Genomic DNA, 26,139 nt, shown 5'->3' with positions numbered 1-26,139 from the left:
TCCACCGAAGTTAAGACAAAACCCCAAATTCCACTTTAGTGGGGTTTTATTTTAGTATTTCCAAACACCTCAATTCACAGAACTGCAAAAACCTCATTAGCTTAAGCTGACAAAATACCTGACTGTAAAATGCTATAAAAACTGTAACAATATTTTCTGGGTCATAAATTTGAAAACATTAGTAATGTTCAGACTTGATTCACTAGTCAAAGCGAAAGTGAGCAATTCTCTCCTGAAATACCGGTTCTTACAGCAACCTGTTAGTTTTCAAAGTTATGCACGGTGATTGTGGCCATATGCACAAACCATTCTGAAAGTTGACTCTCCCCGCCCAAAATATGTATGCATCATCAACCCTCCTACAGCCTTTGAAGGGGAAGCTTCCCTGGATAGGTAAATGGAAGCGATGCCAAGATTCACAGCCAAAGTCAGAGTGCTTGACATTTTAAATTCAGTCCTAGCTTCACACTACTGCTGTCGTTTGTCAGCTTTATTCCTGAATGAAAAGGCACAAATTCAAAGCCACCAGAATTTGCAGCTCATGCCACTTCTGAATTTTAATTAATAACACACTTTTTTCCTCACAAATATTCTATTTGGAGCCTCTTCAAAAGTGGTCTAATAAAGCCACAGACTTATTCCTGTGCAGAATTCTGCTCCATATGTTCTGGCTTCTTTCACCTCTCTTGCAAGAAATTTTACTTTCCTGCTGATTTGAAATTCTAATCAACAGACGTTCAAGCAGAACCTAAAAATACCTAGATGCCTTAGAGATGAAGGTACTGCAAGAATTACATGCCAAAATGCAGTATTTTCTAGTAGTGCATGTGTGTGTGTTTACATAGAATTCTATATAAAGATTATGTGCAAGCATAAAATGTAGAAACAGAGGTTAAAATATCTGCAAAATGTAAAAAGACCAATACTTTTGAAGGACCAAAATTACAGACCTATTTATATCGGCAGACAGTACATTTGTATGCATGTCCAGATCATAAGTACACAGAAAAAGTTTGCAAATCAAGAGTTGCTCTAGTGTGAAGCACTGAAGTTTAGTCACACACACAATCTTTGCTAAAGCATACAGGAATGGATTTTCAAGTATGTTCAGCACTTACAACGGGGGCCAGATTTTGAGACAGCTCCACTCCCATTTAGGTTCCTAGAGATGAATGGGAACTGCTAGGTCCTGAGCTCTTGAAAACGTGACACTTAAACGTTAGACCAACTCCTTCTTTAACCTCTTCCCCCTCTTATCCACAATAAGATTTATACAGAATAAGAGTTATTGTTCAGCCACTCTAGGTGCGCTTGACTTAACTCAAAACCACACTCCATTACAGCTAAACTGCAGCAATTCCGTCCCATGTAATCCCTAAAACTAATAAAGTAAACTTTTGAAGGCACCTTTTCCCTTCCCACAACAATTGACCACCCTTCACAACTTTTCTTCCCCTCTCCTATCGGGGGGTGGGTCAGAGGGAGGAAGGAAATGAGCTTTACCATGTAAAATGTAGTGTCATCTGGTTATCCCATCCTTCCCCCATCAAACTAGTATAGAAGATAGCCAAAAATGTGTCTCCAGTACCACCTTTCTTTTGCACTTTCTGGACTCCTCCCAATCCAGAGCACAGCATAGACAGCACTTGCTGCTCTGGTGGGGGATGGCCTCCTGTCCATTTAAAATGGAAAAACATTCATCTTCATCCTTCGGGACTTCTCTGGGGCATTTGATACTATAAGCCACCAGATTCCAGTACACTCTCCAAGAGGCTGGCAGGCATGAATCTAACTGCCCTGAGATGTCTCAGTTCTTTTTTATCTTAGGGTTTTGTACTGCTGCTCATCAACATAATATTGAACTTCCTCCTCATAAAAAAAAAAAAAAAAAAAGGTCAATAGCAAAGTCTCTATTTGACTTATGTATTTCCTGGCTCTTCTCTTTTTGGATTATAGAAAACTGCTTTGAGTGACGACGTGTTTGTGGCTGGCTGGGGGTAGTAACTGCTTTTTGGGAGTTTTTAGCTTTGTTTTTTGGGGGTAGAGGTGGGGGAAGGGGTATTCTGGAAAAGCTTTATGAAAGAAGGTTTTGAAGCACTTTCTAAAAGTAGGACAGACCCTGAATTCATCTAATCGCTGGAAATTGGTTCACAGTAGGAGCCCCTCAATTGAGAAGCTTTATCCCCAAGCTCTCACATAGTATGTGGTGAGTTTTGTGATCTGTGTTATTACAGAGGAGCACAACTTTCTTGGCAGTTCTTAGGTGAAGCTGAGATCTGATCCACTGATTTTCTTTGAAGATAAGGACCAAGGCTTTAAATTGCATAAAAAATAGACTGGGAGCCAGTGCCAGGTCCAGAGGATGGGCTGTAAGTACTCACATGAACCAAAACTATGCAGGAGGCAGGCAGCTGAATTTTGTACTGTCTGGGGCCTTTCTACAGTGTTCACATTCAGCTTCAGATATAGTGAATTATAGTAGTCAAGCCTTCAGGTGACTAATGCATGGATGACTGAGCCAGGTCCTCTCCTGGCAGGAAGGGGCAGAGTTTCCTAGCAAGCTGGAGGTAAAAAGAAGTTTGAGTCAGATGGTACCTGATTATCCAAGCTATGTGATAGTCAAACAGTACTGTGGGGCGTTGCACCACTTTGATGAATGTACACGGTATGCTTTCAATGGAAAGGTAGATGCAGGAAGATGGAGTCTCAGCTAGTTCCTCAAAGCTTTTCCCTCTGCTGACCAGCATCGTTTCTGTGTTGCCTGGGTTGTGTTTGAGCTAGCTGCTGTTTCATCCGGGAACTGAGAACTTGTAGAAATTGTTAAATCTTAGTAGTGGTAGTATCATAGGAGAATGAGGTCACGTCTATGCTAGGAGCACTTTGCTGGTATAGTTATACCAGGATACTATACCAGGAAAGTGATCCTAGAGTGTATGCCAGCAAAACTATGCTTTGTACCTGTATAATAAAACCATCCCTTCCTGGCGAAATAATCTATACTGGCAAAACTGCAGTTTTGCTCATATAACTGCATCCATGTTAGGCACTTCTGCCAGCACAGCTATGTCAGTCAGAGATCACACCTCATTACACCCCTGATATAGGTAGACCAACAAAAGTTTGTAGTGTAGACCTGGGCTGAGATGTATAGTTGGGTGTCAGTATTCTATTGGCATTGGAGCCCATGAATTCTCACTCTACCTTCATATGGTCTCAGGTAAATATTGAAGAGAATAGGGGATAATCTGGACACCTGCAAGATCCCATAGGTGAGGGCCTTCAGAGAAGAGAAGTAGTTACCCATCATCACTCTCTGAGTTCTGCTAGAAAGGAGCATTTGGAACCATATGAGCATAACCTGTGTCTGAACCTATAGAACAGTGGTTCTTAAACTGTGGGTCGGGACCCCAAAGTGGGTTGCGAACCGCTTTGAATGGGGTCGCCAGGACTGGCTTAGATTTGCTGTGGCCCGGGACTGAAGCCCGAGCCCCACTGCCCAGGGCCAAATCCAAATCCTGAGGGCTTCAGCCCTGGGTGGTGGGGCTTAGGTTGCAGGCCCCCTGCCTGGGGCTAAAGCCCTTGAGCTTCAGCTTTGGCCCCCTTGTCCAGAGCGGTGGGGCTCAGGCTTTGGCCTCCCCACCCAGGGCAGTGGGGTTCAGGTGGGCTCAGGCTTCAGTCCCCCCTCTGGGGGTCATGAAGTAATTTTTTTTGTCAGAAGGGAGTCACGGTGCAATGAAGTTTGAGAACCCCTGCTAGAGTGTCATTATGGACAGTTATATCTCCAACACAAGGGCCTTCAAGTTTTAGTTTTCTCCCCTGTACCATTCCGTACCTATATGGAGCCATTGAGTGCTAGTGAGACAATGTGGGCTCCAAGGCAGAGGTTGTGAGGGAAATTCCCACACCTGAGCCATGCTTTTTAGGTGACAAATCTGAGGAATGGTTGCAGATTCAGGGGTCATTAGAGAAGGTTTTGGAACAAACTGATAAACAATAAGTCACCAAGACCAGATGGCATTCACCCAAGATTTCTGAAGGAACTCGCATGTGAAAATGCAGAACTACTAACTGTGGTTTGTAACCTATTGTTTAAATCAGCTTCTGTACCAAATGACTAGAGGATAACTAATGTATGACGTCAATTTTTAAAAAAGGCTCCAGAGGTGATCCTGGCAATTACAGGCTGGTAAGCCTGACTTCAGTACCGGGCAAACTGTGTGAAACTATAGTAAAGAACAAAATTATCAGACACATAGATGAAAATAATTTGTTGGGGAAGAGTCAAAATGGTTTTTGTAAAGGGAAATCATGCCTCATCAATCCACTAGAATCCTTTGAGGGGGTCAACAAGCACGTGGACACGGGAGATCCAGTGGATATAGTGTACTTAGCTTTTCAGAAAGGCTTTGACAAAGGTCCCTCACCAAAGGCTCTGAAGCAAAGTAAACTGTCATGGGATAGAGGGAAGGTCCTCTCATGGATTGGTAACTGGTTAAAAGACAGGGAAAAAAGGGTAGAAATAAATGGTCAGTTTTTAGAATGGAGAGCAGCAAATAGTGGTATCCCCCCCAGGGATCTGTACTGGGACCAGTCCTATTCAACATATTCATAACTGATCTGGGAAAAGGGGTAAACAGTAAGGTGGCAAAATTTGCAGATGATACAAGAGAGTTAATTCCCAAGCAGACTGCAAAGAGCTACAAAAGGATCTCACAAAACTAGGTGACTAGGCAACAAAATGGCAGATGAAATTCAATGTTGATAAATGCATGTATAGTTGGGATTATATTTTCCAATGTACATATAAAATGATGGGGTCTAAATTAGCTGTTACCACGCAAGAAAGATCTTGGAGTCATTGTGGATAATTCTCTGAAAACATCCACTCAATGTGCAGCGGCAGTCAAAAAAAACCTAACAGAATGTTGGGAATCATTAAGAAAGGGATAGATAAGACAGAAAATATCATATTGCCTCTATATAAATTTATGGTATGCCCACACCTTGAATACTGCACACAGATGTGGTCTCTCCATCTCAAAAAAAGATATATTAGAATTAGAAAAAGTTCAGAAAAGGGCAACAAAAATGATTAGGGGTATGGAACGGCTTCAAAATGAGGAGTGATTAGTAAGACTGGGAATTTTCAGCTTGGAAAAGAGATGACTAAGGTGGGGATATGATAGAGGTCTATAAAATCAAGACTGGTTTGGAAAAAGTAAATAAGGACGTGTTAGTTTCTTATAACACAAGAACTAGGGGTCACCAAATGAAATTAATAGGCAGCAGGTTTAAAACAAAAGGAAGTATTTTTTCATACAACGCACAGTCAACCTGTGGAACTCCTTGCCAGAGGATGTAGAATCTCCTTCCTTAGAGGTTTTTAAGGTCAGGCTTGACAAAGCCCTGGCTGGGATGATTTAACTGGGAATTGGTCCTGCTTCGGGCAGGGGGTTGGACTAGATGACCTTCTGGGGTCCCTTCCAACCCTTATATTCTATGATTCTATGTTGTGAAGGCCAAGACTAACAGGGTTCAAAAAAGAACTAGATACATTAATGGAGGATAGGTCCATCAGTGGCTATTAGCCAGGATGGACAGGGATGGTGTCCCTAGCCTCTGTTTGCCAGAAGCTAGGAATGGGCGATGAGATGGATCACTTGATGATTACCTGTTCTGTTCATTCCCTATGGGGCACCTGGCATTGGCCATTGTCAGTAGACAGGATACTGGGCTAGATGGACCTCTGGTCTGACCCAGTATGGCTGTTCTTATGTTCTATGCTAATAGAAAACACCCAGCTTTATACCTCCTTTACCAGATGCTAACATCATCTCCTCCAAGTTTTGTTTGGCTAAAATTAGTGCCTGATAAAGAACAGCTGACTGAAGATGAACCCTAACAAGACTGAGATGATGTTGGTGGGAAGAAGTAGTACTTGGAAGAACTCACCCTCATTACAACACCCACCATTGAAGGTATCTGCACTCAAACTGTTGGACCCCAATCACACCAGATACTGATCTGGCCATTGTGATCCATGTTTTCATGCCTTCAGGTTTGACTACTGCAGTTTTTGGGGGAAGCTTTATAGTGATAGACTCAAGGAGCTCCATCTGTTTAGCTTAACGAAGAGCAGGTTAAGGGGTGACTTGATTAGAGTCTATAAATACCTACCTGGGGAACAAATATTTAATAAAGGACTCTTCAATCTAGTAGAGAAAGATTGAACATGCTCCAATAGCTCGAAGATGAAACTAGAAAGATTCAGACTGGAGGAACTAAGATATCAAGTTTTAACAGTGATAGTAATTAACCATTGTAACAACTTACCAAGAGTCATGGTGGATTCTCCACTACAGACAATTTTTAAATCAAGATGGGATGTTTTTCTAAAAGATAGGATTTAGGAATTATTTCGAGGAAGTTCTATGGCCTGTGTTATACAGAAGATTGGATTAGATGATCACAATGGTCTCTTCTGGCCTTGGAATTTATTAATTCTCTTTAACGAGGAATGCAGGCAAATGCCCTGAGGTAACTACAGCTTTTTCAAAATGAATCATGCCTGGTACCAAGTTACCAGAGACACACAGTTCCAACTGCCACTCCCTAAACTGGCTCCCAGTTGTATTCACTGTACTGATTTCCAAATTGGCACAGGACTGGTCCTAGCTAATTTAGAGATCACATCTTCCTCTACAATAATCAGCTTGCACAACAGCTTTGCTCTAGCAAATTTTTTGACAAACATGAAAATTCCTATCCACAGAGACAAATGTCATGGCTGAATGATAATGTAAATATATATATATATATATATATATATATATATATAATCTCGAACTCTAAACATATAAAATATAGATTCATTCTGGAATGAAACTCCTAGAAGCTCAGGACAGCTAGGAGGCCAGAGAGCTCATTTTTAAGTACATGTCTGTAACAGGAGGTGGTTACAGTCAGTGGTTTGTTGGAAAGCATTAGCAGTTCATACTCCATCAGCAAAAATACCTGGATTACATTGTGTCTACTGACCCACTGCCCAAGACAGAATTTGTAACAGAGAGATATATTAAAGCATCTTAATACATTTTATTTCATTAAGCCTATGGCAGGGCAGAGAAGCTGCAGGTGTTCCATGAATAAAACAGATCTGTTTTACATTCTCCTCCATCCCTGGGCTTTACATGGCTAAGAAAGAATTAAACTTACTCTACAGGGTTGGAAATGACTGGCCTGTTATCCAGTATAGTGCATGTCAGGGCAGATAATCAGCAGAGAAGAGATTACTTCCTACTGCGGATACAGAATGCTGCTGTACTGTTTAAGATCGTTAGACATCATTCATAGCAAGGTAACAGTAATCCCCAAAGCAGAGTGTTTATGCAACTCTCCCCCTTACAAAGGGAAAGAGGACTTAATTTGTTTTAAAAGATATTATTGGCATTAAAGCAGCTAAACATTAGGGGAATCCTAAAATAGGCGTAATCTGCTGGTTTTTCAAGTGAAGGAAAATGGACCAGATAAGACAAATGTAAAAATAGAAGAAATAGCTAAGATACAAAGCAAACATTCTAGAGACTTGTACAGAGTACTTGAGAAACTCTTGCTCTATAGATGCCATTGTGATCCAGTTTATTCCCGATACTCTCCATCAGACTGCTCTAAAAGAGCAGCCAACAATGGAAATAAATAAAATTGTGTTACAGTCCAGCTTAATGAAGCTCCCAATGCAATTTGTGCGCACTGTCACTTTAAATTTTAAAAAAAATATTCTCTTCTGCTGACATTTTTTATTGTCTCCTTCCAGACAGTTCCATCCTTGCACAAACTATAATTACCTTTTTTCCTCTCTTCTGTAGGAATTGCTTTGTGCTGGTAATGTCTGCTTTCATTGCACAAATCCAGCAACATTCACTTTTAATGACATTTTACAGAAAGAAGAAAAATAAACCCAACAAGCCCACAAATCACAATAATTCACCAAAAAATTGACCTTTGCAAATGAATGAGCCAAACTAATCTCCTGTTTCCCCAAACTTTATAAATGGCAGGGACTCTGAGTAAGTGCTAGGGATAAAGGTAAAACTTTTGCATTCAACATGCTTTTGCTGGGAATCTTGTCACCCCTCCCCACATCCACCTCGCCCTGAGAAGAGAGATGAGTCACATTATGGTAAAGCTTTTTATCCAAATTAATATAATTTTTAAAACTCCAGGAGAAATGGCCCAAGGCAGTTTTTGCCACAGATAGTGATATGTTTATCATTTCTATTCCAAGAGCAGAACTGGCGGGGGGTGGTGGTGGTGGTGCTAACTCCTTAATGCTGGAAATCAGGGTTTCTAGATATTAATGCAAAGCATCTTAGAGCTTATCAAGTGATCCCAAGTTAATTTGCCTCTACAGAGGGACAGACACACACACACACAGCCAGCCGCACATGTTCCAGGAAACACAGACAGCACCAACAGATGGGCTGGTGACCTTGTTTATTCCACAGTTGCCTGTGATCACTGTAACTAGCCTTTCCTTGTCTTTTTAAAGATGTTCTTTTCAACTGAGTGCTTATTAGAAGCTACCAACAAAAGTGATAACTGAACTGAAATCAGCAGAAGGGGAAGACATCAGAGAGCGTAAGATGCATCATAATGTTTCTCTGAGTCTTCCCACTCATGCTTTAGGACTGGAGCACCACTAGGCTGCAGGCAAACAAGTCTCAACCTGGATTCACATGGCAAGCATATCATGCCATGATATCTATGATGCAAAGTGAAAGTTTATGCCTCAGAGCCTCAGGATAGTTAGGAAGTACTGCTGATTTGCAGTTCTCATACTGGATAGAAAATATGTCTCTTCTGATACCCTTGATGGTGTGTAAGAGAGTGAGAGGTGAAGAACCTAGTGAGAAAGAGAAGCATGTTTCCCTTCTGATTTGCTCTGTTTTCTTCCCTCTCTTGCAAATAGGACCTAAGCCAACCCACACAACCATACATATAGGCAAAAAGCCATCAGTGGTGCAAGGCTGCCATGAGGTCAGAGGGAAACAACTGACACGCTTGCACATGAATGCAAGAAGTCTGTTCAAAACAGATATTATAGGGATTACAAAAACATGGTAGAATTACACTCATGACTAGAATACAGGTATTGATGGGTATGTGCTATTTAGGAGAGAGAGGAATAAAGGTAAAAGCTGTGTGTGGAGGAATAGCACGTCAAATCAATGAAGCAGTAAACTGTAAAGAAATACAAAGTAACAGAATGGCCAAAACAGTCAGTCTGGGTCAAAATCACTTTGGGGAAAGACTGTAAAATAGGTTCTATTAGTATAGTGTTAGGAGTCTGCTTTTGACCCTCAGAGTCAGACTTAGATATGGATAGATACCTCTAATATTAGAAAGAGAAATACTATTGAGAATTGTGTAAATGGGAGACTGACTTCCCAGACATAGACTGGAGAATAAATGCTACTAATACTGGTAGAGCCCAGTTATTCCTGGATGTGACAGACAGTTTTCTTCATCAAACTGCCCCAAACCAACAAGACGCGATGCGATTTTAGACATGGTTTTGGTTAGTAGTGAAGACATCACAGAAGAGCTAGTTGTAGGAAATAACCTTGGATCGAGTGGTCACAAGTTGATTTAGATTAAATTAAATGGAAGGATAATCAAAACATCAACTATGAGTTTTTATTTCAAAAGGGCAGACCAGACACTTTGGAAAATAGTTAAAGAAGTCAACTGGACTAAAGAGCTCAACAACTTAAATGCAGAAGAGGTTTGGAATTTCTTCAAATGAACTATACAAAATGATCTGAAATTTGCACCACAAGCAAGGGGGAAAAACTTGTAGAGAAAGGCTCGAGACCCAGCTGGATAAATAACCACCTTAAAAAGGTTATTAGGAGTAATCAGAGAGTCTATTGGGAATGGAAGAAGGGGATGATCAGCAAATAAAGCTACATTGTGGAGGTTAGAAAAGGTAGGAATAAAATGAGAATTGCCAAGAGTCAAGCTGGATAAAAAAAAGAATAAGGATGGATGAAGTTGGGCAGCTATGCAGTGAGGTTTGGGAAGGAGATTAAAGATAATCTAGGTATAGCCCCAAAACTAAATAAATACTTTGCCTCGGATTTCAATAAAGATAAAACGAAAAATGTGCATGAAAGCAGAATGGCTAATGGAAATGGAAATTACCACAAGTGAGATGGAAGAAAAACTTAAAGCGCTTTAATGCAACTCAGATCAGTGGACTGGATAATTTCCATCCCAGAATACTGAAAGAACTGGAATCTGAGATTGCTAGTCTGATAGCCAGGATCTGTAATAAATCTGTCTATTTGGTGATATTACCATTTAACTGGAGAAAAGCAAATGTAGTACCTCTACTTAAGAAAGGGGGGAAAAGTGATCTGGGCAATTACAAACCTGTTAGTCTGATCTCAGTAATATGCAAGGTTTTAGAACAAATGGTGAAGGAAAGCATGGAGATAAATGGTAAAGGGGATATAAAGCAACATGCGTTTACTGGAAGTAGATCATGCCAGTTATTTGAGAAAATAACTGATTTTTTAGATAAGGGAGTACAGTAGATCTAATATACTTGGACTTCAGTAAAGCATTTTACAAGGTACCACATGGGAAATTATTAGGCAAATTAGGGAAGGTAGAGATCAGTATAAGAATTGTAAGGTGGATAAGGAACAAACTGAAGGGGAGAATGTAATTGGGTTGTACTGAAAGGTCAGTTATTAGACTGGAGGGAGATTACTAGTGGAGTTCCCCAAGGATATGTTGAGGGACCAATCTTTGTCAATATTTTTTATTAATGATCTGGACACAAAAAGTAGGAGTGTGCTAATGAAATTTGCTGATGATACAAAAGTTAGTTGGGGGCATCGTCAATGCAGAGGAGGATTTGATGATCTGGAGTGACATAAACGGGATGAAATTCAATAGTATGAAGTGCAAGGTCAGGCATTTAGGGTCTGATAGGTATTTCTGCTACACACTGGGGACTCATCAGTTGGAAGCAACAAAGGAGGAGAGAGACCTGGGTAGGTGGGTCGATCTCAGGATGACTATAATCACCCCTGTGCTGTGACTATGAAAAAGGCTAATGCAATGAGGCATCTCAAGTATTAATGCCATTGTACAAGGCACTAGTAAAAATGCATTTGGAATATTGTGTACAATTCTGGTCATCCATGTTCAAGAAAGTTGAATTCAAACTGGAACAGGTGCAGAGAAGAGTTATGAGAATAATAAGGGGAATGGAGATCCTTTCTTATGAAAGGAGCTTGGAAGATGGCTGAGCGGGGATATTATTGCTCTCTATAAGTACATTGGGTGGTAAAAGCCAGGGAGAGTGAAGAGCTATTGAAGCTAAAGGACAATGTTGGCACAAGAACAAATGGATATAAACTGGCCATGGACAAATTAAGGCTGGAATTTAGAAGAAGGTTTCTAACCCTCAAAGGGGTCAGGTTCTGGAACAGCCCACAAAAGAAGTTGTGGGGGCAAAACTTGGTTTTGAGAGAGAACAGGTCAAATTCATGAGTGCAATTGTATGACAGGTTTGCTTGTCATGGAATGGGACAGAGCTCAACAGCCCTGGGGCTCACTTCTGGTTTATGTTCCTAAAAGCGCATCTTTCAGGGTTTCATCTGGCCACCCCAGCAGGGGGTCATGAAGAAATTTATACATTGGGGGATTTAAAAAAAAAATCTCCTTGTGAAACGTTGGGGAGGGCCAGGGCTCGGAGGTAGCACCAACCATTCTCTCTCTTAGATGTGCTTGGCAGGCTGGTTCTTGCTAACATGCTCAGCACCTAACTGACCACTGTATGTGGGGTTGGGAAGGAATTTCCTCCCAGATTGGGGGAGAATCCTTGGGGCTTTTTGCCTTCCTCTGCAGCATATGGGTGCAAGTCTACCAAACAATCCTGGCATGTATCTCTCACTTATTTATTTCCCTACCATTGCGGGGTCCTTGGGCACTGGTACACCTTGATCCCTCCCATTCTTTGCCTGAGGCACAGAATAGTTTAGCTTCCTACGGGCTCTAATTTTGGTTGTTGGGTTTACTGTGCGGGTGCTGGATGGTGTTGGTGGCTTGTGTTATACAGGAGGTCAATCTAGACAATCTGGTGGTCCCGTCTGTCCTTAAAGTCTATGACTGAATTGGTAGTGCTCTAATATTCCAGGGGTCTGTGCCCCATATAGAGTAGCAATCACTATGTGCCAAAGGCTTTGATATCTCTTGAGAAAGGTAAAGTGGATGGGATACAGCCACCCGAGCATCTGTGTTGGGGCATTAAGTGTAAGGCTTCTTGGGTGTAGAACATTTCATACTTTGCACTGACTCTGGTTTAGTATTCATACTTCTCAAAGTCTCTGCACACCAAGTTAATCTCTACTAATACACTCCTCCCAAAAGTTGAGGATTCAATTAAAAGCCAAAGTGTATCCAATAATTTAATTAAAACAAGCAAGCAATACTAAGTGATCTGATAAAGTATGTGTACCTTCTGTTTTTTTCAAACCAATGAAAATGGAAGTCAGATAAGGCTATTAAAGAGCCAGAATAAATCATGACAAGATTCCATGCTGAGGCAATGTGCAAGCTGCATAAATCCAGGGCATTTATGTGGCTCCAGGTATTTTGACCTTAAACCTTCACATGCCTATCAGGACTCCAGTGCTTTAACTTGCAACACATTTTCTCAATTAGATTATTTATGCCCTGGATTTAAATAGCTGTCTACAGCTGTTGCTGTAAATTGATTAATCCCCTGACAATAGTCAGAGCTGCTGACCAAACCATTTGAGACAAAAAGCTCTAAATTTAGGCTGAAAACTCAGTGTAATCTATTTTATGTTCTGTTTCCCTCTTCCACTTAGAGGACTCCAAGTGCCACTTTGATTTTCCCTCCTGCCTCCTACTTCAGGGATCCATGTCATAGTAACCTCTTTCTTCTGGCAGAAGAAGGCTGGATGGAGTTCCATTCAGAAGCCCACTTGTGCTGGAAAGGTATGCAAAAAGAGCTGTAGAGTGATGAAAGATCACTTTCTTCCCCTCCCTGAGAAGCAAGCTGAATTTACACAGTACTTCCAACCCTTGCTGGTTCAGGATGTGACTGATAAGACCAAGATCACACACATGCCTGAGCCCAAACTCTTAAGCTCCCTGCTCAGCTATGGCTCCCAGGGCTTCTCAGTTCCTGGCATCCTATCAGCCTTAGTGGACTGATAAGGAACTGAGAGTCTAGAAACCCCTGGGAGCCAATGGCTGAGCCAGAAGCCTCAGAGTTTAGGATCCAGGGCTCCCAGCTCTGTGGCAAGGAGCCTGGAAACTCTCATTTTTCAGACAAGGCAAATGAGTCAGACTGAGTAAGTGACTTACCTAAAGCCACAAAAGGATCCAGTGTCAGAGTTGAAATTAGAAGGTCTCACCTACCTTTCCTATGTTCAAGATCACTACATTACGTCTCCTGCTAAGTAGGTAAAATACAAGTAATGGTCTTTTTTTTTTTTTTAAATTATTACCAGAATCACATCATCTTTTAGTCTGTGTGCATACTACCTATTTCCTACCTCAATTACACCAGTACTACCGTGAGAAGAGCCCTAAACAGGCCATCAGAAAGATGTTTACTTTTCTACTGTGGTAGCATCCCCAGAAGAAGTTTGCACCTGGCTGCATACATGATTTATCAGTTTGGGGCTAAATACACATTCTTCTAGCCCAGTGTTTAAATGGATAATCCAGATTCTGACAGACAACAAGAGTGACAGAGTCTATGAAGCAAAAAGTGGACAGATTCATAATCACATGAAGCATGCCAAAAGCAAAACTGATGTGCATTCTTTTTTTGGTTGATTGGTTGTTTTTTAAAGGGGTACTGTACCTCTATGTGCGCTCTACTTTCCTGGCTTTTATAATCCTATCACTCTAAAACCCACAAGTCAATTATCAGACTTTAACTTGCCAGTGCCACACAGAAATAAGGTTGCACTTGAATGACAAAGTACATTTAGCTTTTGCCATCAGACACTGAATTTGCGAGTCACTGCTGAATCTCTACCCTGGCAGTCCAGAGAACTCATTACTCTTTGGGCCAATTTTCATTCTAGATTTATATCTCAGAATACAATACCTGCCATATTGTCCCAAGTACACTACAAAAATAATTGTTTAAACACTGTGAAACCATTGTAACTCAGGCACATTTTAAAAGGTATCTTCTCTCCTCTGTTATAACCATGGGAAGGAGCCATGTTTTACCTTGATACGGATTATAACAGAGGTCCTAATGGTTATAACGTGTCTTTTTCTCAATTTTGTGGACAGAAACTACTTCTATATGACTGCTCTACATTGTTTCAAAATAGTGCTTACTCATGGTTATTGTTAAACATAGACGGGGCCTTAAATGGAAGGTTTTCACATTTCTTCCCTCTCTCTGCCCCCATTTTAAGGCTAGGTTCTGGATTGACAGTCAGGGAGACTAAAGACACCTATTGACAGAAAAGATATTGGACAGGCAACAGCAGTACTAGTCTGACGGACCATCACGAGGGGCTAAAGGGAAGCTCAGTCTCAGCTGCCATTCAGTAACAGCTTCTGCATGGACTGCTAACAGAATGCCAATGAAAGACGGTTGTTACGGGGGGAGGAAGGGTTTGGGATATGAACATGTATGTCCACTAGGAACTGAATACTGAGCACTAATTCATTTCACACAGGGACCACAGAACAGCCAGCGGATGGTAGTAATTTTTCTGTAACTGCTGACCAAGGCTGGATTTGAAATGGTGAAAGAGGGGAAATCCCATTACTGCCAATCCCCTAAGCCATCCCCTTAAGTCTTATATGAGATTTTTAATACAGAGAGAGAAGCTCAGCTCACAGTTCCTGTGATTTTATACCACTCCAGAAAGCCACTGTAAATTTAACACTGTTAACAAAGACCTTGACGGGCTTTTATGGTTTGACTTTAAAAATCAAGTGATACCAGGAATCAATTTTTTGTGACTAAACAGTTCACTAGTTGTAAATATTCATCTGCTGTGTGGAGAAATATGGTCATAAAATTAAGCAATATTTTCTATGCAAACAGCTTCCATAATTTAGATTATTATAATTTCAATGTATTTTTGAAAATGTGTACAGCTTCAGTTAATGGCCACATATATCTTATCAAATCATTAATGAAAAGCCTGTGAATCCATTCTACAAATAATCAGTTGGGAAATTTACATTGGAAAAAGGAAGAACTCTCAACGTTATGTTGCCATTTTTACTGACAACTTTACTGTCTCTAATTTTAGTCAACAAGTTTGCTCATGGTTGGCAACCTTGCTCACCATTCCTACTGAATTGGCAGTTTGATTTGCAAAGCAGACATGACCCACTGCTCAATTCTGTGTTGCTTACACTCTTGGCAGAAAGCTTATATTAAAATACACTTTGGGAGATAAGGTTCCTAACGTAATAGCTGATCTACTTGCCCACTGAACCAGATATTAAGTAACAGTATTTTTATGCAATCATTATCCATCATGGGAAACTAAACCATTCAAGGATTCACACAGTGCTAGAATCATCTGTCTGAACACATGCCTGGTGTAACTGGCTTCTAGAAAGGTTTCATAGGAAACTGGTGTTACTCAGATATTGTTAATTTAAAGGTTATCCAGTCAGAGAGGCACAGAATGAGAAGTCATTTTCAAATTTCGCCTCCTCACTGAAGCCTGCAAAGTGCATTGGCAATTAACAATTCCTATCACCTCTTCCAGTTCACTGTGAGAGAAAGCTCAGAACTCATCTTACAAATTGCTCTTTTGAAGATCAAAGGGAAGCGGAATTTGTCTGTGTGCACTCTGGATGAGGTTGTAATTTAATGGAATTTTCAGAGAAAGCTTGGCAGTGTGTTCATATGACAGCCCCAGGGTAGAGGATTCAGGGGAGCTCTGTAACTCTTCCCTTCTAAGCGCCTTCCTTGCCTTTAATTGGCACCTCATTAGAAATTAATGAAAATGACATCCTCTGTTCTTCCTGCTTTAGGCACAGAGTGCTACAAAAAGGCCCATCACAATTCATAACACATTCAATTTATATAGCAATGGCTCTTAAGCATTATTTATGAGCTGTGAATTTCTTGTCAGCAGTTAATAAGCTGTACAGAGGGAAAGGGGAATGAAAAAAGATTGTGAACATGTAAAAAACAATATTTCTACAGCTGAGAAATGTTGTGTTTGAGCTTAAAGTATCTTTATTGGGATTCCCTTCTCAGTAGTAAATTGTTTCCCTCCCCCCCACCCCTAAAACCCTACCACACTGTTAAATTTGTCTGAAGTTCCATGTAGTGTCAATGAAATGGGATCCATGGTAATGCCTGGCTATCTGAGAGGCAGTGGGAGCAATGGAGCAATATAAAGGGCATGTCTGGCCCCAGTTCTCTGAAGTGCAGTGTCCTGCAGGAGAGTGATTACACCTGGAGAGGTGTAACAGGCTTGAAGCATCATATCGTTAGGACTTGGAAACTGTAAAACTATGGTGTAAGCTCTGGATATCTAGTTCAGATGACACTGGTAAGCAAGGCCATATAAGCTCTAAGCTAATGCAAAAACTGCATTTTACAAGCATTTGTAAACCACCAGAAACTGCTTAAAGTAAAGCCATGCATTGTTCAGAATGTAAACATTGCAATAATGTTACTCTGAGAGCGTAAGTTCCTGGGTATGGCAGACTGTGAAAGACACATTTGTGAAATCTGCATGAGGTAATGGGTTGCAGAGGTGTTTGCTTAGCATACAGCATTATCTAATGAGCTTCTAGACAGTCATTCAGTGGATGAAATATTCAGAAATAGACACAGCTCGCTTCAGAACTTCAGGGTAGATGGGGAAAGATCACTGCATATACAGCTCATCTGACTGCTCAGTGCATGCCCGATAATAGCAGGCAGTATTGCATCAGATCTTCATGCAAACAAGTCTGCTGGAGGCAGCATACCCAAGTTGATGAAACAATGGCCTAATCAAATATTACAAATCCTCTCCCTAGCACATGGGTTATCCGAGTGGAAATGCAGTAACCACAAAAGAAAAACCACAGGCACCTTGTTTCGGAGGAGTTGTCTCTTGAGGGTTCATTGTTAATGCTACCCTTCCAGAGAAAAAACAAACGTTTTGGGAGAATTTTCTTTAAAAATATATTGGCAACAAAATACGAAACACCCAAATTCAAAGAAAAGGCATGCATATTCCAGTTACCTCTCTCTCATGTTTAGTGTTAATTCTAGTGCTGGGGCAGGTGACTATGGGAAAAAGACAACTTGTAAATGTTGAAGAAATGTTAAGCTGCTTTTGCTGCTTCTTTTGGTATAGGTTTCAGAGTGGTAGCTGTGTTAGTCTGTATCACCAAAAAGAACGAGGAGGACTTGTGACATCTTAGAGACTAACAAATTTATTTGAGCATAAGCTTTCGTGGACTAAAACCCACTTCATCGGATGCAAGCAGTGGAAAATACAGTAGGAAGATATATATACACAGAGAACATGAAAAAATGGGTGTTGCCATACACACTGTAACAAGAGTGATCAATTAAGGTGAGCTATTATCAGCGGGAGAAAAAACCTTTTGTAGTGATAATCAGGATGGCCCATTTCTAACAGTTGACAAGAAGGTGAGAGTAACAGTAGGGGAGGGAAATAAGCATGGGGAAATAGAAAAGGAGTAATTGTGGCACCTTAGAGACTAACAAATTTATTTGAGCATGAGCTTTCATGAGCTACAGCTCACTTCATTGGATGCATTCAGTGGAATTTCAGTATTTTCCACTGAATGCATCCGATGAAGTGAGCTGTAGCTCACGAAAGCTTATGCTCAAATAAATTTGTTAGTCTCTAAGGTGCCACAAGTACTCCTTTTCTTTTTGTGAATACAGACTAACACGGCTGCTACTCTGAAACCTGTCATGGGGAAATAGTTTTACTTTGTGTAATGACCCATCCACTCCCAGTCTTTATTCAAGCCTAATTTAATGGTGTCCAGTTTGCAAATTAATTCCAATTCAGCAGTCTCTCGGAGTCTGTTTTTGAAGTTTTTTTGTTGTAATATTGCAACTTTTAGGTCTGTAATCGAGTGACCAGGGAGACTGAAGTGTTCTCCAACGGGTTTTTGAATGTTATAATTCTTGATGTCTGATTTTGTGTCCATTTATTCTTTTAAGTAGAGATTGTCTGGTCTCTGAAGCAAACACTCACCAACAACCACATACCACACAACAAAAACACTAACCCAGGAACCTATCCTTGCAACAAAGCCCGTTGCCACCTCTGTCCACATCTCTCTCCAGGGGAAACCATCATAGGAACTAATCACATCAGCCACACTATCAGAGGCTCATTCACCTGTACATCTACCAATGTGATATATGCCATCATGTGCCATGTACATTGGTCAAACCGGACAGTCTCTACGTAAAAGAATAAATGGAAACAAATCAGAAGTCAAGAATTATAACATTCAAAAACCAGTCAGAGAACACTGTGCCAACGTAACTGTTTCAGTAAAAAAAAACTACATCCCTATCTGAAATAGTTATACTGGTACAAAATCTGTATATAGACAAGGCCTTTGATTTAAATACTTATCAATTTTAATAACATGAAGCTACTAACTAAGGGAAGGATCTTTTTTTTAAAAAAATACGATTTTTAACTTCATTGTCGTTTATGTTGCAATTTTTTTTTATTTTGGCATCTAATTGCCGCTTTTGTTTAACCAGACAGTGCAAAGATGCTTATACTGTGGCTCTCAACCCTTCCAGACTTCTGTACCCCTTTCAGGAGTCTGATTTGTCTTGTGAACCCCCAAGTTTCATCTCACTTAAAAACTACTTGCTTACAAAATCAGACATCAAAATACAAAAGTGTCACAGCACACTATTACTGAAAAGTTGCTTGTTTTCTCATTTTTACCATGATTATAAATCCTCCAGCTGGAAGTTAAATATTGTACTTACATTTCAGTGTATAGTATATAGAGCAATATACACATGCCATTGTCCTTATGAAATTTTAGTTTGTACTGACTTTGCTAGTGCTTTTTATGTAGCCTGTAGCAAAACTAGGCAAAGATCTAGATGAGCTGATGCACCCCCCGGAAAACCTCTGCATAATCCCAGAGGTATACTGCCACTGGTTAAGAACCACTGGCTTAGACAATAAAATCTCTACCACTGACATATCCATAGTGGGGGAGGTGTACATTTTCACATTTGCAGTTTCTATTGTTTGGATGGAAATACTTTTCTACCAAACTAGCAGTGATAGGTCAACAGTATGTTGATTGCCAGTGTGATGGCTTTATCTTCATATGAGAACTTATTTTTAAATGGAAGTTTAGAATTTGCAGAATACAGCAAAAATTGCTGATTCTAAAATTACACAATCCACTTATTTTTATACTTGCAAAATTCTCTTGACCTTGATGTTAGGGAGGATTTTTCTGTGTGTATTTCAGGCAGGCATTTACAAACTCCCTCATTCAAATTGTGACAAATGCAGCCTAAGAGCTGCAGCTTCTGCATCCATCCTGCTGGGAAGAGAAACTGTACCAAGCTATGTCACAGAGAGCAGGGCTGCAGTAGTTTGCTGAAAATCTCACCAGATGCCTTACTGTGCATGTCCAGAACTGCGTTTTCAATCAGCTTCCATTAAAATCTCTACACCATAACTTTTGATTTTATAAGCAGTTAGTGGCTTGTCTGATTTTCCATGTAGTTTCTGTACACACCTATGGTCAATACCCAATACCAGGGAGTTAAACATGTTTCATCCTTACCAGAGTTCTAGGCCGTACAGGGTTGTCTTTGTAGCACTTACTTCCAGGAGACATTTCATATTGAAGATAGGACCCCCTAACTATGCTTGGACAATACTTCCTCTCAGTTCTGTGTAGTAGGACATCCCAGAGTGCATTGGTCCAAATGCCACAGGTGTCATTGTGTTTACAAGTCCTCTGAGCACTCAATTACTGTAGTGAGGCATCATGAAACAAGTAGCAAACTTCACCAAATGTATAAACATCAACAGGATTAGGAAGTGTGGTATGCAGGAAGCACAAACTTAGTTGATACATGATTGTGTTATGAAAAAAATTACTATGCAAATAAAAGTACCATGTGTTTGTTGTAACCACGTCTAATGAGTGTATTGCAAATTGATTACAACAAATACAATTGTATTTGTGTGGATGAGACAATTTCTCCCATGGTGTCTACCGCATTCATCACTTGTCCATGTAATAATACAAGTTCCAAAATCCAATAGATTTAGAGTAGTCTGAATGGAGACAAGCTAGTGGTCAGCATAGGCAATAGCATCCACCCCGAAAAAACCTCAAATAGCTGAACAGTTTCCTCAACTTATGGAACAGTCTCCTTTGGGATGACATCAAGAATAGAAACGTTCAGCACAAAGGAAAGGGGTGGTTTTTTGGAAAGTTACAGACCCATCTAAAGATAGGATTCTTATATAGGGAGAAAGGACTGTCTTGTAATTTACATACAGGACAGAGGAAGACCTGTGTTTCTGCTCCAGGTTCTGCAGCAGACTTTTGTGTGATCTTCACCAAGTCAACTGACCTTCTCTGTGCTTCAAGCTTCTTCAGCTGTAAAGTGGGCATAACATTCATCCACCTCACAGGGAGTTATGAAGCTACATTCATTTATGCGTGTTAAATGGTTTGAGCTCCTTTGGTAGAAGGCTCTACATAAGGACAGAGCATTAGTGGAAATTGATCTGACAGTATTAACTGTAACTTTTGCCACCAATGAAAGCTAGATCCTCTCTCTCAAATTTATCTTTAAAAGGTCTGAATAGGACTGCTACATTTTCCCATCCGTGCAACGGTACCTAATGTCATTCTGTCAGAAAGCTTAATTTTAACAGTATTGACAACCAGTACTTACCACAGCGACATGATCCCAATTCCTGCTGTACTAGCTCCAGTTTTGTTTGGCACTGGAAGCACCTGCGTCTGCTCTTCTGTTTGGATCGACTGGTTTCCTCAGGCCTGTCATTACTGTCCTCCAGTAGCCGTGGCCGTTTCACAGGAGAAGCCTCGCTCTCTGACTGTGAATCTGTAATATTCAGAACAAACATTTGGGGGAAATGATAGAACCTCCTTTTTGAGGTCCTGTTCTAGAAAGATTAACGGTCTATTACTTGCATCTGGGGTCACTTGCAAGGATTATGTTCCTTCCTGTTCTATTGCATATATACATTCTTCAGCAGTCAAAACAGGCACCAACTAAGGGAGCAATTATCTTTGTTCCCTACAAGGACCCCTCCTGGCTCACAATACTGAAAATCAAATAAACTGGATAACTCCTCCCGGCCACAGCTTAGTTGTACACAGACACATGTAGCACGCACACCATCCTAAACAATTGTAAGCTTCATTTAGTTTCTCCTACATGACTTTATTCCCCCTATACAAACCAACTGAACGAGGCTTCTGATGAAAGCCAACTGAAAGCGAGTTCAGCCTATTTCCTGGCTGGATAGAACAGAGGCTTTAAGGCACAGCCTGCTAGCTACAGCTCTGAAAACTGAAGGCGGAATACAAAAGCATCATACTGTGCCTCCCTTTCTCTACAAGGATAACAATCTAAATGTAAATGATTACACATCACCAAGATAAACTAACCCCATGGATGCTATAGATTCAAAGTACTCCTGGATTCTCTCTCTAAACTAGGCACAACACTACTTCCATTAATAACCTTTTTCATATACATTTCCTCTTATAAGAAAGCGTGCTACTCTTAGAGGATGTAAATCCGCAGATGCTTCAGTTGTTAGTGTATCCGTCGTAAGAATGAGAAGCTAATTAATTGTCTGCACATGACATTTTGTCAGACCACAGTGATTGGCACTATAGAAAAGTCCAGGATGAATGGATCCCACTCTCAAACCTGCCATCTTGCCTGTGGGATGCTCTTCACACTACCAACTTCCTTCAGGCTAAAAAGGTTAGGTAAGCATTTGTTTTAGCAAAAAGAAAAGGAGTACTTGTGGCACCTTAGAGACTAACCAATTTATTTGAGCATGAGCTCACTTCATCAGTGGCTGTGGCTCACGAAAGCTCATGCTCAAATAAATTGGTTAGTCTCTAAGGTGCCACAAGTACTCCTTTTCTTTTTGCGAATACAGACTAACACGGCTGTTCCTCTGAAACCATTTGTTTTAGGTGAGATAGTGCAGGAGAAAATCCTCTGTTGGGAATCCAGGATTCGGAGAGAACAGGCGTTCCCAGACACCACGGTCTCCCAATATTGTCAGATTCTGAGGTACCCTTTCCCCCCCACCCCCAGGCCTAGAAACAATATAATATTTAAAACAAAAATCAGATCTTTCTTCTTCCATTTCATTTCTGCAACCACAGTCCCCCTTGATACAACATCCACCTCCTCAGAAGTTAACCTTTCCCTGAACAGGAACAAAAGGCTTTTGTTTCCAAAAAGGTACATTAAGTGGACAATATTTTGAACAGCAGCTCTGCTGTAACATTACAGGCCTGCAATAAGGGGGGCGGGGGACCCTAATTCAACAGTGCTGTTGCAGCAGAACCAAGTCTCAATAACTTCCTGAAAGTGGTTTTGTCCCATCTACACTACAAATCAAACTGTCTGCAGTACTATTTCAAGTAGATCCACTGCTGAAAGCCAGTGTTGAAATGGGTCAATATCCTAGTGTAGGATGGGGTCTGAGAAAAATCCATCTTACTGTAGCGACACCAATTGTAAAAACATACATTCAACAAGACAGAACAAACAATGCTTCCTGGCAGGACCCTGGCCCTGTAAACAGCTTTATTTTAAAATGCTATTGTGGGTTCACTATGATGATGGAAAACGTGTTTAATTTGTGTGAGCTGAACCAGTTTTTAAAATAAAGTTTTCATCAGCAAGAATATTTTTAGGACCAAATTCAGTGCCCTGTGCTTGCCAGAACACCCTGTAAAGGGGTGAGGAAGCGAATCATTACCCAAGTAACAAAGCCACTCTACAGGATTAGCACAACAGCGTAAACAGTTATCCACACCCTTGTTATTTTCCATATTGCGCCTCTTCCCAGCCAATCTGTCCAAAATGCATTAGCCAAAGTTCTCTCATCTAATTAGACCATCTCACCCCACTTCTGACTTGCACCAATGACTTCCCATCTTGTCCACCATATACAATTTAAACTGCTCTATTTTCTTGCCCTCAAATGCTGCTCTGTGTGTAGTATCCATAGGTGCCTGCCTCCTAGACCAGTATACAGGGGACCTACAGCTCATTCATATCCCACCAAAAGATTCACTTTTGTGAGGCCCACAAATGAATGACTTATTACATTTAAATAAGTTTACCTAAAGCGATTCCTTCTGGATTTCTAAATGCATCTGTTTTTCTGTATCAGTCTTTTTAATCTGTTTTGTATAGATGACTGGTGCTTAAGTTATAAATAAACAAACAAACAAACAAGTGCTCTCTGGGCACTCAGATACCACAAGGAAGGAGGCCATGACAGAATCTAGCAGGGAAGATGGAGAAATGGATGCTTACTCGTGGGGGAATTCTGCGCCACTGTGCATGTGCAGAATTTATATTCCCCGCAGATTTCATTGCTTTTCTGCAGAAAAATGACTTTCTGACAGGGAAGCAAAGGGAAACCACAAGAGCAGTCATGAGACCCTTTTCAGCAGTATGTTTTGGGTGCCCAGGACAGCTGGCAGAGAGGTAAATCATTGTGGGGTAGGGAGTGGGACTGGGGAAGACCTGGCTGGTGGCACCTACCCTGCGCCAGGCTCAGCTGCTAGTCTTGGCTGGGCTGGGGAGGATGAGACTTCCTCTTCCCTGGCATGGAATCCAGGAGCAGGTCAGACCCACCCCCAGATTTTTCCCACAGCTGCAGAAAGCTCTGCCAACTCCCCCCTGCAACCCCTTCCCCCACTTCCTGCGCCCATCACTCCTCAGCTGCAGGGGGAGGGATCCCTGTACAGGGAGCTGCTCCCCCATCCGCCCAACCCCCATGCATGCAGACCCCCTCATGACTCTCCCGCTGAGCCTCACCGCCCCGCACTCGAACACTCGCCCCACCCGATAAGCCCCACTCCCGCTGCACCTGGACCACCCTGACGAGTCCCCCACACCCAGATCCCCACCCCAATGAGGCCCCCACACCCAGACCCCCCTGCCGAGCTCTATCTCCCACCCCAAACCCAGACCCCTACCCCCCCTTAGCCCCAACTACCTTCACCTGAATCCCCCTGCAGAGTACCATTACCCCACTACCATGCTGGAGCCTCCATATTTATTTGATAAATAAAATCTGCAGAATTTTGCAGAATTTTAAAATACTGTGTGCGGAATTTTTAATTTTTTGGCGCAGAATACCCTCAGGAGTATATGGATCTTTGTCGTTATGGATCGAATGGCACCATTTTACCTCAAACCACCTCTATGCAGCAATGTAGGAGAAGTTCCATGACAAAGGCTCTTTGAACAGGCTCCAAGAATCCTAACTAAGCCAGACTCCTGAGCAGCAGACCTGCATCAATTCCACTGTCTTCACTATACCTAATGATATTAGGCTGGGCATACTGGATTCTGAGGGTAACATACACCTGATGTGCTAGGAGTACTCCTTTCCACAGGAACAGTAGCCCAGTTCATGCTGTGTTTAATAATGAAGCCTACTACAGTACACCTCTTCACGGCTAAACAGTTGGGGATAACAGGAACTATCCTACCTGCCAGGATTCATCACTCAGAGCAACATTCGACACTGCTGTTCCCAAATGGTTAACCTCACACATATCTTTGCTCTGAGAAAAATAAGCCATTCTGGTTCTTCTCAACAGTCAATTTTGCATTTTAAATTAAGTTAATGGAACAAACAGTGGCCTACTGGTTTATTATGAAGTCTCCATGAGAAATTTAAATCCATGTGCCAAGCAGTATCCAATTTAGTTAATATAGCCAAATCCTGTGGAAAGGCTCCCCCTAAATTAGATAAACAGCTGCCCAGGGTCAGGCTTGCAACTGTATAATTAACTACATCCAAATATTAAATTACACATTTCCTGTTGATTAATAAATGACTAATCAAATATATAGAGAAGATGGCTCATAATAGAAATGAGAGAAGATTTAGAAATAAAGCCTTTTAGATGCCCATATCTTCCTGGCTTGCTTGGTTTAAACACTATTTTGTTAGACTACAGAGAGGTTGCTTAGCCTAATTTTAAAGGACAGTAGCCCGTTTCTCAGTTATCTGATTACTTAGAAATTATATTGAGTATTACATGCTCAAGTACTGTACAAAAACCAACTAACCCTCACGACAAACTGCAATGCAGGGAAGCACTATCCCCACTTTAAGGATGAGGAAACTGAGGCAGGGAGATAATGACTTGCCCACACAGTCAGTGGAAGAGTTGACATTAGAATTCAGAACCATGACTCAACTTGGTGTTCATTCCCCCAGATCACCCTGCCTTCCAAAAGATTAAAGTAAAACACGTACTGAAATCTTGCATCAGTAAAGTATAGTGAGCAGACAATGAATGGAAATAGTTTACGTATAGTTTTAGTGACAGGATAGTGAAATGCAAGACACAGGTACGTTCAACAGCATGTTAGAGGAGCTGCAGGAACTGGATAAAACTGATGAAGCCACTGAAGTCAAGAGTCAATTCTAATTAAAGCAATTAAACAATCAAGAAGGGCTACAACAAAGTGGATGCTTTCAGGTGTTGACATGTTCTTACAAAACAAGGTGGCATGTGACCAACAGACAAGGGTGTTTAAAAAACAAAATAGTAAGTTTTCATGTTCATTCTGGAGGTCAATTCTTTTCTACTTCTAACACAGCCTGGTAGAGAAAGGGAGGAGAGAGCTTTCCGTTTCTTAATTGCAGGTGTAAGAATACAAAACCTTATTCTCGTGAAGGAAGGCAAAATTAAATAATTGAGCTATCCCAAGGTTTCATGAGGAGTCTCCTCTACAGAGGAACACATCACTCTGTCGTCCATTTTCACTAACTGCAACTCCACATTTAGAGATGGGAA

The 26,139-nt window shown here is 41.1% G+C and overlaps 1 protein-coding gene across 4 annotated transcripts in view; it reads right to left on the bottom strand.

Annotated features, from left to right (window-relative positions):
• The window catches only part of ZFAND3 (zinc finger AN1-type containing 3), a 248,856-nt gene that overhangs the window by 9,435 nt on the left and 213,282 nt on the right, over nucleotides 1-26,139 (bottom strand). For all 4 annotated transcript variants that reach the window (XM_048843492.2, XM_048843491.2, XM_048843489.2 and 1 more), the window contains one exon: nucleotides 20,990-21,160. In XM_048843492.2, the coding sequence (XP_048699449.1) occupies nucleotides 20,990-21,160 (171 nt within the window). The remainder of the gene's footprint in view (nucleotides 1-20,989; nucleotides 21,161-26,139) is intronic.

Source organism: Caretta caretta, chromosome 3, assembly GCF_965140235.1.
Source record: "Caretta caretta isolate rCarCar2 chromosome 3, rCarCar1.hap1, whole genome shotgun sequence".
Lineage (NCBI taxonomy): Eukaryota > Metazoa > Chordata > Testudines > Cheloniidae > Caretta > Caretta caretta.
Note: the sequence above shows the minus strand (reverse complement) of the source record. Positions and strands in the feature narration are given on the sequence as shown.